The sequence below is a fragment of the Lepidothrix coronata genome, unplaced genomic scaffold (assembly GCF_001604755.1).
Source record: "Lepidothrix coronata isolate B3197 unplaced genomic scaffold, Lepidothrix_coronata-1.0 Scaffold143, whole genome shotgun sequence".
NCBI classification, from domain to species: Eukaryota; Metazoa; Chordata; class Aves; order Passeriformes; family Pipridae; genus Lepidothrix; species Lepidothrix coronata.
The window spans coordinates 2,264,637-2,280,558 of NW_016690323.1; the positions used below are offsets into that span (position 1 = coordinate 2,264,637).

At 37.7% G+C, this 15,922-nt stretch overlaps 1 protein-coding gene across 4 annotated transcripts in view; it reads left to right on the forward strand.

Annotated features, from left to right (window-relative positions):
- Positions 1–15,922, forward strand: part of DGKH (diacylglycerol kinase eta) — a 156,621-nt gene that overhangs the window by 117,075 nt on the left and 23,624 nt on the right. For all 4 annotated transcript variants that reach the window (XM_017827813.1, XM_017827814.1, XM_017827815.1 and 1 more), the window contains 9 exons: positions 335–443; positions 745–884; positions 3,254–3,338; positions 5,660–5,745; positions 7,120–7,219; positions 8,402–8,678; positions 9,135–9,263; positions 12,685–12,819; positions 15,227–15,344. In XM_017827813.1, the coding sequence (XP_017683302.1) occupies positions 335–443; positions 745–884; positions 3,254–3,338; positions 5,660–5,745; positions 7,120–7,219; positions 8,402–8,678; positions 9,135–9,263; positions 12,685–12,819; positions 15,227–15,344 (1,179 nt within the window). The remainder of the gene's footprint in view (positions 1–334; positions 444–744; positions 885–3,253; positions 3,339–5,659; positions 5,746–7,119; positions 7,220–8,401; positions 8,679–9,134; positions 9,264–12,684; positions 12,820–15,226; positions 15,345–15,922) is intronic.

The following is a 15,922-nucleotide window of genomic DNA, read 5'->3' on the forward strand; positions in this document are numbered from 1 at the left end:
GTTGCAATTTTATCACTTAGATTATTTTTTTTTAGATATTAATAAAATTAATAAAATAAGACATAAAATCCTGAAAACAATATCAAGAGAATTTTTTAAAGAAAAACTTGGCATGTTATTTATCAGAAATGTCAGTGTAAGTGGAATATACAGCAATGGGTGGGCTGCAGATAGGTTAATTAAGTAGATGGTTGTATCCACGTACCCCAGAACAGTAAAAGAAGGACCATAAAGATGCTGTATACCATATTTTCTCGTAGCATTTGCTAATGAATGGAACTGCTCTTTTGCTAATGGACGTAACTGGCTCTAACAGGCTGCATTTTCTCTACAGTTTGCGGTTATTTCAGAAGTTTGACAACTTCAGGATTCTTGTGTGTGGTGGCGATGGAAGCGTGGGTTGGGTCTTGTCAGAAATTGATAAGCTCAGCTTGCACAAGCAGGCAAGTGTGCATACTAAGTTTCCTTGCCTATACTGACTAGATTTAATTTTGTGTGCTTACCTTTTCCTTGATTTGGTTCTTTGTCATCTCTGTAGATGGGCCAAACTCCATAGTTACTGTTAAATGAAAGTTTTTACTGGTATAAATAGGACAAGTTGTATTGGAATTGTACAATTTGACTTACATGCTTTAGACATCCTATATAACTAATATTAGTTGATTGAAATAACAAGCATTTGGAATCACTTTTACTTTTTCTTCTTAGTTCTCAGTAGTAGATTTTTTCCTGTTTGTGTTTCAGTGTCAGTTAGGAGTGTTACCCCTTGGTACCGGAAATGACCTTGCTCGTGTCCTTGGTTGGGGAGGATCCTGTGATGATGATACGCAGCTTCCTCAGATTTTGGAAAAACTAGAACGAGCCAGCACGAAAATGTTAGACAGGTAAACCTAAATGTGATTTACCACGAGATTCAAATTGTATTTGTTCGGGTTTCTGATGGCCTAAAATCCATCTTAGAGACTTGGTGTTCAGTGGGTTTGGTTTTTAAGTGCAGATCTTAATCATGAGGGAGGCAGAGATAGCAATGGGAACAGCTCTTTAGCATGCTTTTTAAACTGAAGAGTCAGACGAACAAGTGGTTGATGGAACTAGGAAGCATGTTGTCCAAAGACATTCAGAAGGTGACAGTTTATTGCATAACTGATGAAGCTGCATAACTGCCTGTTACAAGAAGTTGTAAGCATTAAGAAATTGTGTTTTGAGCAGTTTTATGTATTCCATGCATGCTATTAAACAACATTAAAGGTGGCATGTTTATTTAGGAAACACCTGAACTCTCTGTCCTTGGATGTGGGGTAAAAATCATCTTGTGTGCTTTCACTCTTCATATAATTTTCTGAGGCATCAGCTATGGACAAGATGCTGAGCTAATTTTCTTAGTCAAAAATGAGACTTTCCCAGTCCTTGTTTTGCATGATATCCATCCATAGCAGCATTCATAAGAGAGGAGCAATCCCCATTTGAAAAAACTCAGAGAGGCTGATGCTCATGTTGTTCCAATGAAGGTCTAGCACTGCTTGTGAGAGGAGTATTTCTTACTCTGTTTCTTTCATAGAACCATAGAATCAACTGGGTTGGAAAAGACCTCCAAGATCATCAAGTCCAACCCTTGATCTAACACCTCTGTCGTTACTAGACATGGCACTAAGTGCCACATCCAGTCTCATCTTAAAAACCTCCAGGGATGGTGAATCCACCACTTCCCTGGGCAGCCCATTCCAATATCTGATTACTCTCTCTCTAAAGAATTTCTTCCTAATATCCAACCTAAACCTCCCCTGGCAGAGCTTAAGACCATGCCCTCTTGTCCCAATGCTGGTTGCCAGGAAGAAGAGACCAACCCCCACCTGGCTACAACCTCCTTTCAGGTAGTTGTAGAGAGTCATGAGGTCTCCCCTGAGCCTCCTCCAGGCTAAACAACCCCAGCTCCCTCAGCCTCTCCTCCTCATAGCTCTGATCCCTTCACCAGCCTCGTTGCTCTTCTCTGGACCTGCTCCAGCACCTCAATATCCTTCCTGAACTAAAGGGCCCAGAACTGGACACAGTACTCCAGGTGTGGCCTCACCAGCGCTGAGTACAGGGGAAGAATCACTTTCTTGGTCCTGTTGGCCACACTGTTCCTGATCCAGGCCAGGATGCCATTGGCCTTCTTGGCCACCTGGGCACACTGCTGGCTCATGTTCAGCTTTCTATCAATCAGTATTCCCAGGTCCCTTTCTGCCCTGCTGCTCTCCAGCCACTCTGTGCTCAGCCTGTAGCACTGCAGGGGGTTGTTGTGACCAAAGTGGAGGACCTGGCACTTGGCCTTGTTGAACCTCATCCCACTGGAATCAGACCGTCTCTCCAGCTTGTCCAGGTCCCTCTGCAGAGCCCTCCTGCCTTCCTGTACCATTTGCTAATGGTACACTCAATCCCCTCTCATGAGCATTTTTTTTCTTGCTCTAGTTACAAACACTTGAATGTCATCAAAGGGAATTTTACTTTATTTTTATGAAATAGAGAAACAAGTTCTTTTTTTATTTTAAGGTTTTCTGCAGGCTACTTGATCATTTTAAATCAAAGTATGTAGAGAAATGCTTGTTACTGATCCTCAGATTCTGAAAGATTTGTAGATTAAATGATGTTTCCTTTTTTCTTTACTGAAAAAAAGCTCAGTTTCATTTTTTGGTCTAATTTCAGTAGACTTACTCCCAAGGACATCTGCAGTGATTACTTATTCTTTTCAGCACACTTCGAAGGATGTTGTTACTATTAGTGGTTTCGTACTATCTATGCTGTTGAGTGCTGTCCTTTACCAGGGGAAAAATATATATGTATGTCAATGAAGATTCTTCACCATTTCCTTTGTTTTCATGCCTGCCTCCCCTAGTTGAGATGAAAAAATGATGTCATCTTAGAACTTTTTCTCTAGGAAGACATCTATTTTCCTTTGACTTCTGCAGTTAGTTTGCACAAATTGTTTTATAACGTAAATGTTTTTTCTAGAAAATCTTTATTGCCTTTATTGAATGTCCCATGATTTTTTCACAAATGAGACTATTAATCAAATCACTAACAAATAATCTGAACAAATTATTACTGTTAATCTCAATTATTTCACCCATAAAGTATACAATTAAAAATTAAGCTGCCTTTTTTTTTAACAAGTTATTCTATGGTGTGACAGTGAATTTTCTTTTTGTTAATATGTCAGAGAGAAGATAAAAATAATGAACTGGAAACTTAATTAAAGCTGTTGTATTTCTTTCAGGTGGAGTATAATGTCATATGAACTGAAATTACCAGCAAAGCCTTCTATTCTTCCAATGACTGCAGAAGAGTCAGAGGAGTGCCAGGTGGACTTTTACTTTTGTTCTGTTGTTTCATGTACTTAACTTGGAGCTTCTGGGCTGACAATACTTGTAATTGAAGCATTTTTGTGATCTGCTAAGTGAACTGAATTTATTACTGTTCATGCTGTGTATCTCAAGTAATTAGCATTTCCAGTTCTGTATTATTTGCCAAGGAATGAAGGTAAGGAGTCTTCAGCAAAACAGTCAGAAAAATTTCTTCCTGAATATATATGTATATTTTAATATGTATTAGAAATTATATAGTATATAACTTGTTATGCGAGAGTGTAGTATTGTATAATTATGTAATATAATAATACTATATATTTTATATAATTATTATATATAAGAGTATATATTATATATGATGTATATTATTGTATAATTTGGTAGTATGTTACTGTATAATATTATACATATAATATATAAATATATATATAAATATATATATAAATATTTAAAATACATTATATATAAAATCAAAATGTCTGCTATCTTGAGTTTGGAATAAGCGTTGAAAAAACCCCCAGCATTTTGGAGGCAAGGGTTGTATTCCTAAAGAAAGAGAGAAGTTTTTTGCAGCTTGAGTTTGATCAGGTGATATGATCCAATTTTCTCTTTGTTCTTCAGAGAGCTTGAAATCGTAAGCATCATCAAAGAAAAACTTGTACTATCTGATGAGGTTTCAATTTTGAGAGAGAGGGAGATGTTTTAATCAAATTAATTGGCATGAAAAGTCTGACTAAAAATGAGAAAATAATATATTCCTAAGAAAACTAATGCATATCAATTTTAGCTCAAAAGTACTTGAGAGGCAATAATTAATCAGCAGGCTCTTGAATAATTTAATAATTCAGGCTCTTTTAATAGGCAAGGAGGTTATAACCTTTGATGGATTGCTGGATATAGAGATGCAAAAAGGCTGGGATTTTAACAGGGTTGCTTTGCATGTAGCTCTGCCTCTGGTGTCAGCAACACAGATCAAGGCTTTTATCTTCTCTAATTTTTCAAGACAGTTAAAATTTTCAAGCGCATCTTCATCATCATTTTGTTCTAGTTATTTCTGGCTTTGAAATTTTTTTTAGCCCCTTCTGAAAATGGAAGGAACTGCTCTTATAAAACTTCTCTTTTGGAAAATGTATTCTGAAGCCTACATTACCTGTCATTACTTGAGTACGATTTGCTTTTGAGTACCTTGTTCAATCTTTATTTCAGTAGGTTTTTTGCATTGTTTACTGAGTTATGATATTTCAGAAAAATAATAATTAACCTTACAGCAGGTATTGTATTAAATCACAGTTTGAAAAGGAAATGGAAGTATATATCTGATTCTTTCCCCCCCTTTTCCTCCAGTAGTTTCAGGAGACTAATTTCACTTGATTTCCAGAATTCTTATACTGATATTTGAAAAACATTAGTTCATTCTTACAGATCAGTGGTTATCTCTTGTTTTTTCCCTTTAAATGGAAACTGATTTGCTTGTCAGAGTTCTACAACAAAGGCTGGATTTTCAGAGAAAAAACCAAAGTGGTATATCAACCTATTCAAAATCAAGTACAAAAACATGCTAAGATCTTTTAAGAGAAGCCATCAGAATATTTCAGAACTGCATTTATTTCTTATTTTTAGCTTTAGATTTGGAATTTGGTTAGAATTTTCTTTAAAAATTGAGGTCTGGATCCATAGCTATTTTGAGATACGATATGGTGTGTGAGGATGCATTTCTGATCCATTCCAAATCTTTTTCTGAGTATTTCAGAATTTGTAATTCCTAATGTTCTTGTAAATACTATCTCTAAATGGTTTTCCCTGCAAGGATTGGTTTTGGTAACATTATACAGTTTAGCAGCTTTTTTCAGTCGTGGTACTTGGGGAGTAAGAGCCCATCTGACAGTAAAAAGAAAATTCCAGGTTATAACTGCAAACATTTGATTTTTTTCTTAGTTAATCAATTTGTTTGAGGAAAACTTCCTTTATTTTAGAAATAAAAGATGTAGGATTGTAATACTTTAGGTTGTTATAAATCTGAGAAGAAGGTAAATTTTTTCTGCCTCATGGACTGTTTTTAGCCTAGAAATAACTTACTGTTTTCTCTACAGGAGAAAAAGAGCTATGGATTAAGTTCTTAGATGCAGTGTTACTTTGAATATTAAAGATCTGGCACATAAAATACAGTATGCAGGTGGAATCTGCACTGCCAACCACTTGTCCTTGTATTAGATCTGAAATTAAAATCCTGCTATTTTTTGAGGTGTTTAAACTCACTACTTGGTGTTAAACTGCTGAAATGTGTGGAAATTGAAGTCTCTTCTCTCTGTTTTCAGATATCTGCTTATGAGGACTCAGTTGCTGCTCATCTTGCAAAAATTCTCAATTCTGATCAGCACTCAGTTGTCATATCATCTGCCAAGTGAGTCAATCAGTGTCATGTACAATGTGTGGGATAAACTCCTGTGTAACATCATCACCATAATAGCCTTCTGTCTTAGCCTGATTTTCTTATGGCTAGCCCAACTGGCTTGGCTTAATATATCTTGATTTATATCTTTTAGAATGGATGTGGTTTTTTTCTGCAAAATTTTTGTATGGTACAGTTGTAATGGATTACTTAATACTAAATTAAAAAAAAATCACACAATATTAATATAAAGTGATTTAAAATCACTCCAAACCAATGTATGGCTTCAATATGAAACTGAACATTCCTAATGCAAATATGTGATCTACTCCACATTGCATTTCTTCTGGCTATTTTTTAATGCATACCCATAGGTTTAAGAGGACAAACAGCTTCACCAGTGTGAAGCAGAACTTCAGCTTAGGTAGCTTTATTGTACCTCTGTCTATATCAGTTCAATCAATAGTGGTCTCAGACAGTAATGGGGTTTTTTTCCCCAGACCGAAACAATTTAAAGTGAGAGAGAACTGGCAAATCTCAGACATCATCTGAAACCAGAACTATTCTGTGTATACCTTCTCAATGAAAAAAACTTATATTTTGCAATATGCAAAAGACGAAGTTAACAAAATTTCATTTTTAAGGTATACGTAGCGCATGTAGAAAATAAGGATGCAGGATATTATTACAACTCCAGTTTCTAAATAGGGTCTGTATCTTGTTAAATCTGTTTAATTTCTGTCAAATAAATGTCAACCAAATGAACAGTATTTTCAATTATCCACACCTCATTAGTGAGTTTGCTGTTGGTCTTCCGTGTAGGTAATAAGAACCAAGTCTTCCTGATTCACACAGTGGAAATTCATTGCAGCCACTAAATATGCTTCAGGGTCAGCTATGGTTCAAAAGCACGAGCTGTGCAATGGGATGTGTGTGGCCATATGCTTTCATCTAAGTACTCCATTCAAGTCAGTAGATTTTCTCCACGGTTTCTAAGCTCCATCTTTGAATGGGAGTTGGCATGACTGCGTTTGAAATTATCACAGTGAATGCAAGTTTGCTAAGTACTCTGGTATGGAAGGTATACAGGCCCTTGCCTGAATGGATAAAATCAGTCGTGTTTATTTGAGATAAGAGACTGAGATACAATGTGTGCAAAGGCATAAGCAAAAGAGAGGAAGAGTTTTTGTTTTAAAGCTTATCACTTCAATTTTGCAAGCTATGAAAAAGTGTCATCTGATTTGCAAGTATGATCACAAAGTTCAGTTTCCAATAAGAATGATTTATAGCAGTGTGCATATGAATACATTGTCGTAAGAATTTAACATTCAAAAGATATCTATTTTATTTCATTTGATTTCTCCCCTCTCCTTTTTTTATCTGAAGAATATTATGTGAAACTGTAAAGGACTTTGTTGCCAAAATAGGGAAGACTTACGAAAAACCAATGGAAAATGCAGAGGAAGCTGATGCCATGGCCATTAAAGTAAGCCTATGACTATGTTGAGGTTTAAAGTTGTTGGCTTTTTTAAGTTTATAGCTCATGGGTGTTTAATTTTCACATTGCTCCAAGATGCCCAGCCTGGCTTTCATTTCAACCAGTGACTTTAAAATTCTTATCTTCTTACTGCATAGAACAGTTATTTCCAAACTGTCTTTAATCTCTGAATCTCTAGAAACTGTTTAGACTTTCTTCTTTCATAAAGGAAAAAGTTCATGGTAGCATACATAGAGATGAAAGGATTTTTTTGCATTAGGAGTTATAGGGATTAAGTTAGCTGCAGGAAAACAGTGGGATAATGAAGAGTGAGTATGCTGTCAGAATGGAGAGAGAGACCACAGTGCTAAAAATAGTGTGGTAAGCTGCAAAATGTAGAGATCAGGTTGCAAAAACATTGGGGGAAAAAACGACGGGATTTAGTATGAGACACAAAATTTACAAAAGCTGAAAAAAAAAGAAGAAAACAAAATCCCTGACAGTCTCAGTCAGAAAATGTAGTTGCTAAGTGGCAATTTGTGGTTCACATTTCTATCTGACACATATTTTAGAAAATGAGTTTTTCTTTTTTACTGTTCTAAGGCCAGACAGTGTTGGTTTTCATTCATTTAAGCAGAGAAAATAATTTCCAGTGCACCTAAAGAGAGCGGCTACTTACTGTTGGCTAGAGGTGTTTGACAGCATCTGGTTCTTTGCTCTGTGGCAACTAACTTGCTTAAATGCACAGCTCTCTTTCAAAAACAACCCAATGGGTCTCAGTCTAACAGCTGGTCATGTCTCCAGTATGGGCAAACCTCTGGTGGCTTTCTGTGCTGCAAGCCACTGGGAGAGGAGTCAGATCTAATCTGTACTCTACTTATGTGTCAGGCTGAGTTTAGCATGGTGTGTTATTTTAATCTGAGTGTAGGGTTTTTGTGTTATAATTGCTCTAATCTGATTAAATGTCACAGAGTAGGTCTGCAAAAAAAACCCATGAAGACTTACTCACAATCTGATATTCCAAAATATTGAACCTCAGTTTGGATTGTACATAAGGAATTAGATAGACTAAAGACACCTACAGTTTCAAATATGACCTGGTACCTTAACTCTTGAAAATGTTCACATGTTCACTGTTGATTTTTTTTTTTTTTTTGGGGTGTGTGTGTATTCTTTTCCACTTTGTTTTAGTGCTCAGAATTAAATGAGAAGCTAGACCTATTGCTCCAGGCTCTTCACACAGAAGCCCAGGCTGCTCCCATTCTCCCAGGCATTGCTCCCCCCATTGTGGAAGAAGAAGCAGAGGAGTTTTCAAGTGAAGAATCCTTTTCTGAAAGTAAAGAGCAGTTAGTGGAGTGTGTCTCAAAGTCTTCCACCCAGAAACTCTTCAAATCGAGGGAACAGTTAATGCTTCGAGCAAACAGCTTGAAGAAGGCTGTGAGGCAGATCATTGAACAAGCAGAAAAAGGTGCACGACAGCAACGTTTTGATCCGTATTTGTAGAATATGATAGGATCGTGATGTTTGTTTGGGTTTTTTTTCCTAACTAGAATAAGTTTTTATTATAAAATTTGATTTCTACATTCTTACGTAGATAAAATTATGTGCTTTCTACAAGCTGCAAGGAAAAGAAATGCAGCTTGTTTGAATGTTGATGACTGTCTGCAGGTGTGAGTCCTTATGTATGCATGTGTGTGCACATATGAAAGTGTGCATTTTTTTAACTATTATCCCCCCTCAAAAATTCTGACAGCAAGTCTTTATCAACTGCAGAGAACTGATAGACTCTTTCACTGAATTAGCAATAGAACTCTTTTGTTAATATTTTTTAACTTAAAGCTACAAAAAAGAAAAGCTGGTTTTCCGTTTATGCATTTTTTCTTTAAAAATCTTGAAACTTTCTGTTTTTTCTTTTAATAAGCAGTTGTGGATGAGCAGAATGCTCACAGCGAAGAACAAGTGAATCAATCGCCAGTAGAATACAGCAAAGAATTGGATGAATCCAAGGAAGAGGAAAAAGAGGAAGATACAAAGGAACTTGAGTCCCCATCAAGTGAGCAAATTAGGAATGAAATAAAAATATACAGTCTTCTTATAATTGCATTTGGAGCATAATTGGCTCCATAATTAACATTACTAGCATCCTGTTTCACTGGAAACTAGTCACAAATTTTAATAGATTTGGATAAATAAAAGTTGAAGAAAAAATGAGGGAGATTAGAATGTGTTTGCAAAGCTGAGAAGGTATTTGCTGGGGAGAGAAGTGCCTGAATTAATTTGGTGTTTATACTCGCCTTTCTACATGAACCTGAGTAGGAGCTAGAGCCTAGGTAATGGTGGCAATAGCATGTCTCAGTCATAGACATCTTGAGTCCCAAGCTACATAGTAATTTTAGGAAAGCTGCTTCTCAGTGTAGGTGGAAATTTCAGTCTTTGCCATATTATCAAAGTGGGCAGTGATGCATTGCAGGTGAGGTCACCAGATGATCTGTGAGTCATGGAGAAACAGTGGCAGCTGGTGGACAGCAAAACCCATCCTCTAGTTACATCGTGAGCAACTTCTTGTGACAAAATGAGAAAAGTTGTTTGGGATTTGCATCACCCTTTGTTACCCTAACCCACACTAACTTCCTCAAAACTTGTTGTCCTCATGAGGCTCTGCTCTGAAGCTCTGAAGCTAGTTCCTGTGTCAATAGATCCTACCTTAGAAATAAGACATTAGGGCTTTTAGGGTTTCTCTTAACCCAGAAACTCACATTTTCTCCAGAAATGTGTGTCAGGCTTTTTCCAGTGACTGTCTCTTCATTGCTCCCTTTCCTTTTCCCTTGATTAGAGGAATTAATGCACGTTGGTTGTCTCTCTTCAATAGTAGCTCTTAGAGGATGCTGACCCTACAGATGACCCAATCCTACTGCCATAACTGTATGATAAAAGAAAAATATACACATGTGTAGAAACATATTAAACTCCTTGTTTCTTGGTAGTATAATTTCTGCATTTAATAGGAATCTGTATTGTTCTTCATATATCTGTGTGAAATAGAGTGCATATTAATGCTGTCAGTGGACGATAGATGTTTAGGGACAAAGCATGAAACATGAATTCAGTTATCTGCATTGAAACATCAGTTTTACTCGTTAGAGCTCCATTATTTTAATCAGAGCGTTCACAGCAAAAGTTTATCTTTATTGCAGTTATTCCTGTGACTCTCATCTGTCAGATAAATAGCAGCTGCTCTGTTGATATTTCCTGTTTAATATGACTGCCTTGCTCACAAGTACAGAGAGGACAGGCAGTGTGAATAGTGTTGTGAATTTTTCAGAAGTATTACGAAAAATGAATGTTAATTTTGTTTTGAGTGTTATAGTTTACCCTCTGAGGATCTTCCCGGTCATTTGATGAAGACAATGTTTTTCCATATGTTAATACCTTCATCTAAATATTTAATAACTCTCATTGGCTATCACTTGCCATTTTTATTCCTTTTCATTTTTTGACATTATTACAGTGTTTTGCCATGCACAGATACAAATAATTTATGTCGTATTGCTATCATGCAATACTGTAGCATTTTGTGATAACTGCTATGGCTGTTACACAGATATTAAAGTCAGGAGGAGCTGTTAGTCCACTTGGTCAGACGTTTTATATAAAACAATCCAGAAAAATCCATCCACTTTTCTCTGTCCTGTGTTTAATAATTTCTGTTTGGCTTAAGAAGATTGTCCAGAAAGGTGTGTAATCTTACTCCTGGGATACAAGAAAGTGAAGAATTTGCCATACCATTGACTGTTCTATGCTAGATTTTCATCACTTAAAAAAAAAAGTGAATGCACAAATCCTGGCCTGAATTGATTTGAACACAATGTCTAAATCTTTGTTCTAGTTATTTCTTCTATCTCTAGATTTTCTCACTCAGCGTTTTTTTTCCATAAGTGTCTTCATACATTACACCCACATTACTCTCAGACTGAGTTATGATTGACATGAACTGATCTGTCCCACTGCAGCCATTAAAAAGGATATATTCTATCCTTCCCACCACATTCCTGGTGCTGTTTTCCTGCTGTTGTCTAGGTGCTAGTCCTACTAATTCTGTTTTTGCTGAATTAGTTTTCATGTTTTGAGAGGAATAGATCAGATCACCTTGAAATAATTTCATTTTTTTTGTTCTGAGCTTCTTCAGATGGTCAAGGTTGAAGTTGTCCTAAGCTGAAGTAGGTTTAACATGAGATAATTTGGAGCAGAGGTAGCCAAGAAGTGTCTGTCTATGACCATCTGTTGTGTGAAAGCTTTCTACATGCACATGGAAATACTATAACAAAGCATTTGGTAATACCCAAGCTTACTTCCTTGCGGCACCAATTTCTGGCTATATCTGATTGGGCTGAATTTCACAAAGATTACCTTCTCCAGGCTAAAGCAGGCACTGGCATATTCTCTCAGGCTGCATGAAACAAGGTCTGCCAGGAAAGCAAATTACAGCGCCTGATGTCAGCCCTCTGCAAAGCTTGTCCTTCATCACCTCCAGAGGCAGCCCAAGGGATAACTGGCCTCACTGAGCTACTAGTTACTCTTTGTGAATATCTTCTCTTTCACCCTGATTTTTTTCCCTTTCTTCTTTCTGAGCCTTTGTCAACAACAGTTACATTGGCTACCAGACCTTGCTGCCTGTCAAGGTTTTACTGGTCGATCTTCTGGAGAATTTTAACAAATAAGTTAATTATTTTGGGAATTCCTGGTTTGTTTGTTTGCCTGTTTGTTTTTTGTGAAAAAAGATGGTGGAAAACAGATATCCCCCACTATCTCTCTAACTGCAGAAAACAAGTACAAACATGGCTTTTTCCCTTCCCCTGCAGTTTTCAGTTTGGCTGTAAATAAAGATGTCAGAGTTTTGTCTGATGTTTTCATAACCTGATGCAGGCAGGGGGCCCATTTTAGCTGCCTGAAGAAAATACTGTGGCTGTTGATGAGATATTTCTGTGGCATGTGTGTTAGAATAGCTATCTGTATTAAAATTGTTATAAATAGTAATGTACTATATATCTATATTTATAAGTAAACATAGATTGAATTTAAGTTCAAGTTTTATTATTTCAGTAATATGTTTATAAGAAGCTTACTGCAGCATTAAATACTACTGCATTTTAAGGTGTTATAATACATTTATATGAACACATTTACATTTAATACATGTAATAGTTTTGCTGGTAGCTTGAAATATAAATGGGAACTCCTCATGTTGAGTGCTGTGCACACTTATTCCTTTTGATTTGTGTTTCTCATTTGATCTGTTTCTGAGTTTTCTTTCCTGTATTTAGAAGAAAAACTCTGGTATAAGGGGGAAGGACATTTGTGCTGAAATAGTAACAGATTAAATTAATCCTTTTGAAACATTTTCAGGGCTGTCAAAACTATGTAGTAATGTCATAATAGGTCTAATTAGTGCTCTTACTTTTGCTTCTTCTGCACAGCTAAAACTGCACCAAGATCTCCCGATCGACGCACAAGCCGAGGTATCCATTCTCAGACAGGTTCCTTCTCTGCTCCAGCTTTGGCTACAAGCAAGGAAAACCTCCCAGTACTTAACACGAGGATTATCTGCCCAGGTAATTATGATTTTGAAATCCGCTGTTCCTTATGCTACTTTAATATTGCCTTCCAGTCCCCTGCTTGCTGTCAGATAACAACTTTTACTTCATGCCTTGAATTTGTTTGAATCGAGATATGCATTTTTGTGTTCTATCATACATAATAATGTAGAAGATTTCTAATCATTTGGCACAACACCAGAAGCATTAGAAGTGTTGCATTTGATTCTGGAGGGTGAAAAGTAAAATTCAGGATCTTAGAATGACAGAGTGGTTCAGGGTGGAAGGGATCTCTAAATATCATATAGTTCAGCCCTCTGTCATGGGTAGTGACATCTTTCACTAGATCAGGTTGCTCAAAACCCCATTCAACCTGACCTTGGACACTTGCAGTGATGGGGCATTCACATCTTGTCTGGGCAGCCTGTTCCTTTGTCTTACCACCGTCATCATAAAAATTTTCTTCCTTTTGTCCAATCTCTGGACTCACTCCAGCAGGTTCATGTCCTTCTTATGCTGGGAGTCCCAGAGCTGCACACACCACTCGAGGCAGGGTAGCAAGAGAGTGGAGTAAAGAGGTAGAATCTCCTCCTTTGACCTGCTGGCCATGCTTCTTTTGATGCAGTCCAAGATAAGGTTGGCTTTCTGGGCTGCAAGTGCTCATTGCCGGGTCATATCTGATTTTTCATCCACCAGTACTCCCAAATCCTTCTGTCATTTATCCTGATCAATGCAGGCTGTTGATTAAGATGAAGTGGCTGAGGGTCAAAGCCATGTGAAGTTCAACCCTCTGAGTAAGAGCTGTCTGTGGATTCCTCTCTGGAAGTGAATAACCAACATTACATTACAAAGCTGCTGTGTAGTTAAAACAGTAGAAAAAAATCTGTTCTTACCCAAATGCAATTAACAGATGAAAAAAAATCTGTTCTTCTCCAAATTCAATTAATACTAGAGAGCGCTAGTAAAAGACTGGGTTAGTTAACTTTATTAGTATAGTTAAAACATAATGGAACTGGCTTACATTTTTTCTTTAGGCAAATTTAAGAGAAAGCTTTTAGAAAGCTTTTCTTTGTTTACATGCATTACATGGTATTTTGTAGAATGACATTGTTATTAGTCAAAGTAGCTGTGTCAAGGCTGTGATCTTTCCACAAATTAAGTTAAACTATGGCTCTACCAGTTGTAAAAATGGTAAAGATATTCCTTAGGAATATTTCCAAAGGATAGGACCAAAGAAAAATCATAGACAGTTAGGAGATGAAGATTAAACTAAATAAAAAGCTCTAGTAGTCTTTTTGGATGTTAGGTCACCTGTTTGGTTACTATACCAGCCAGTGAGTGTTGGCCCGAAATCTTAAATTTTCTTTGTAACTTTCTTTTTCAATGGTGGTACATGAAGAGTCAGCCACCGCACCACAGCATAGCTGCCTTTCTCCTTAAAGGAGCCAGAGACTTGAAAAGATAACCAATTGTGGCAGTTTGAGCCACATTAGAAATCCAAAATCCAATTTCCAGGCTTCCCCCACCCCTTCCCACAATTTATCTCAACACCGAAGAGAAAAGTTACAGGCCAGAGGCTTTCTTGTCATGCTGGAAATGGACTCCAGTCTTCCTGCGTCTGGGAGATCTCAGTTCTCTTTCAAAGAAATCCGCATCTACCACATAGACGACTTTCTTATCGGCTTCCTTGCGTTTTAGTTCTCTCACTCTGGCCTCAAGTCTGGAATTAGGTTCACCATCCCACTTCCTCATGTTTTCTCCCTGGGTGCGCAGATAGGACCACAGTTCACTGCACTTAGATCTATGCTTAGGGTTTTCGCTCCTTCTGTGTGTGACGGAAGGAGATCGCAAGCGGGACCGGGACCAAGATCGAGATCGTGGTCGAGACCGTTCTGCTGATCTGTCTCTGTAGCATCTGTCCCTGTGGTCTCCGTAGTCATCCTCATATTCAGAGCGCCCATAAGGTTCCTCTCTCAGGTGTTGTGAGTCACATCCCTCACAAACACTCACTCCAAATGCTGCCTCTAACCCTGCTGTGGGCTGCAGGGCTGTGGGCCGCAGGGCCTCCCCTCCGGATTTCTACACCTACACACCACAGCAGACACCAACAGAATTGCCAACAGCTTCCAGTGGCTGTGTATATATGATTTTTCAGCAGCAGCGAACAAGATGAACGGTGATTGGCCCTCCAGGGGACACTGCCCTGGCACACTATCACCTCTGGGCCCCTTGGCTCTCAGGGGGGCCAATCTCAACCCATGACACCAATATAGATAAAAACTGAGATAGAATCACAGTCATTCCCTGTACTGATTTAATGAATATTGTTTCTCAGTATGTGGCTTATATGTTTGTCTGTTTATCAAATACAAATTGTTTTTTTTATTATTTTCTTTCTGTTTTGTTTTGTTTTTTTTTTAATCAGGTTTGAGGGCTGGTCTAGCTGCTTCCATTGCAGGAAGTTCAATTATTAGCAAAATGTTACTAGCAAACATCGATCCATTTGGTGCTACACCGTTTATTGACCCGGATCCAGATTCCCTGTAAGAAATATTTTTGTTTCCAAATGTACTGTTTTGCTTTACCTCGCTTTTCTTAAGGGCTTTTTTTTTTACATATTTACAGTCTTTTTTTTTTTGATTATGTAGTTCTCGTTTGCTATCATTTGGCAGTAGACCTCAATGTCTGAAAACAAGTTGGACTGTGCCATTTAGTTATGAGTAGTGCAAAATTGTTTTGCAGCAGCAGAAATAATAGGAGACATTTGCTCACTTATCCCTTGCTCACTGGGAGGAGGAGGAGAGTAGTCTTTCAGAGCTGGGTTTTTCTGCCCAAACCGCCGGTCTGAACGCAAGCTCAGCCGCCAGCAAGATGTTGAAGCAGGTCTGGGCACTTCATAGTGGAGAAAGAAGAGTGATGCCCTAAGGACTGGAGCAGTGAGGTGGAAATTTTGTGTCCTAAGCTGTCTCTGCTTCTCAGAAGTGGGTGTAGCATTGGCAGAGACTTATGGGTGGTATCTGGGTTTTGGGCTGTGGCTCCCTTAAAATAAAGCCTTGCAATGCCAGCAGCATCAGCCAAACATCTAGCACCAGCAAGCCTAACCACAACCTGGGTGCTCAGC